This window comes from Galeopterus variegatus, unplaced genomic scaffold (assembly GCF_000696425.1).
Source record: "Galeopterus variegatus unplaced genomic scaffold, G_variegatus-3.0.2 Scaffold2016, whole genome shotgun sequence".
Lineage (NCBI taxonomy): Eukaryota > Metazoa > Chordata > Mammalia > Dermoptera > Cynocephalidae > Galeopterus > Galeopterus variegatus.
In genome coordinates this window covers 76,413-78,370 of record NW_007728127.1, presented here as the reverse complement: position 1 = coordinate 78,370, position 1,958 = coordinate 76,413, and the positions used below count along the sequence as shown (strand labels likewise).

Below are 1,958 nucleotides of genomic sequence, written 5' to 3'. Positions count from 1 at the left end.
ACTAAGGGTTTATTTATTTAAAAAATTGTTTCTGAATGGCTAAAATGGCCATTTCTAACATAAAGTATATGATAAAAAATAAAATTAAAAACAAACCACAATTTATTTCAATATTTGTGCTTTGTTGCAATATAAGCTTTTATTTTACCTCACCCTCCTACCCCCAAACCTGCTTCGCCCACATTCCTTCCCATTACAGTAAGTGGCAACTCCATTGGTCTTGGTTGTGTGTTAGGTCATAATCCCTGAAGTCACCCTTCACTGCTTCTCTCATACTTCTCATCTACCCCCTTAGCACATCCAATCACTTCTTTCCACATCTGCTGCTACTATCCTAGACCAAATCATCAGCAGCTCTCATTTGGGTTATTATAATAAACGTACCCACCCTTGTTTCCTGGTCAAATCTCCACAGAGGCCAGAGTGTTCCCTTTTAAAACAGAAGTCCAATCATATAATTCCTCTACTCAAAACTCTCCAACAGCCTTATACTATCTGACCTCATTGACAACTCTGTGGAAGACATCAGGACACTTCTGACTCTGCGCCTTTGTCCTTGCTGCTTGCTTTGCCTGCAGTGCTCTTCCCTCCTGACATGCACATGACTCGCCTTCTTCAAGTATTTGCTCAGATACTCCTCTCAGTGCAACCTTTCTAAGAACCCTGTTTTAAACTGAAAACCTCATCTCACCAGGCATTCTCTCTTCTCTGTATTGTTTCTCTCCATAGAATTTATCACCTGCTGATACAATGTTTTTTACTTATTTTGTTTAATGTCTTATCTTATTAAAACGTAAACTATCCAGGGCCAGCCCATGGCTCACTTGGGAGAGCGTGGTGCTGACAACACCAAGTCAAGGGTTAATATCCCCTTACCGGTCATCTTTTAAGAACAAACAAACAAACAAACAAAAAAATGTAAACTATCCAAAGGCAATAATTTTTGTCTGTTTTGTTTACTGCTGTATCCACAGCACTTAAATACTCAAATATTTGATGAATGAATGAACATGCCAAACAGGTGAATGTGAAATAGCTTATGAACTGAGGGGTCCTAGCTCAAAAAAGAACATTGAAGATGAAGTGTGTAAGTGCTTTACAAATGTTCAGTGATACACTTGAGAGCAGGGTTGCAGTGAATGGTTATATCAATAGCCAACCAAAATCTCTTGTAAGTGAAACTCCCTTTTATATAAACCATGGCCTTATCATTGAGTGATTTCAGATGGGTTTTTGCATGGACAAAAAAGCAAAAACAATTTTCCCAAGCTTGCCCACAGTGTCTTTACACTCACATAAAGGTTACGGATGTTCATTACATTTAAACATTTATGCTTCCAAGAAGATATTTGCAGGAGAAAAAATATAAAAATATTTGTACGAAGTTCTTCATTAAAACAGTAGCTTAAATAAATCCTCTGGCAACACCAGACAGAATCAGCGACTTGATCTAGATACTAGAGGTTAGAGCTTTTTACACAATTACATGAAAACACTTGAATCAGTCTTCATAGACAGTGCCACAGTAACAATTCAATTAAATCCAGAAGCCATCTTCCAGATGCAGCTTAGAGTTCAGGTAAAAAAGCAATTGATGGAAAATAACTGTACATAATATAGTACTCTTTCTATTTGCCTTTTTTCATCTTGGCTGTCTTTTCCTTTCTTTTTTTCACATGTTTAGGAATTTTGTTTTTTCTTTTCTCTCTCTGGGCTTCCTTGACCATCTTTTTTCTTTCCTGTAAAAAAACAAACAAAAAACTCCACAAATTTCATTCATTCACAGTATGCATATTATTATTATAACTAAATAAAAATTGTCTTTGAGCTTTCTTTTTTTTTTTTTTTTCCTTTTTGTCATTTTTCGTGACCGGCAACGGGATCGCAACCCTCAGCGTTGCTCCCGCACTCCGCTCAGCCAGTGAGCGGCCGGCCTGTATGTGGGATCCGAAACCTCG

At 37.5% G+C, this 1,958-nt stretch overlaps 1 protein-coding gene across 4 annotated transcripts in view; it reads right to left on the bottom strand.

The window, feature by feature from the left end:
* Nucleotides 1-1,026: 1,026 nt before the first annotated feature.
* RIOK1 (RIO kinase 1) overlaps nucleotides 1,027-1,958 on the bottom strand; it is a 25,403-nt gene continuing 24,471 nt past the window's right edge. For all 4 annotated transcript variants that reach the window (XM_008580088.1, XM_008580090.1, XM_008580089.1 and 1 more), the window contains one exon: nucleotides 1,027-1,739. In XM_008580088.1, the coding sequence (XP_008578310.1) occupies nucleotides 1,629-1,739 (111 nt within the window). In that variant the 3' untranslated portion in view covers nucleotides 1,027-1,628. The remainder of the gene's footprint in view (nucleotides 1,740-1,958) is intronic.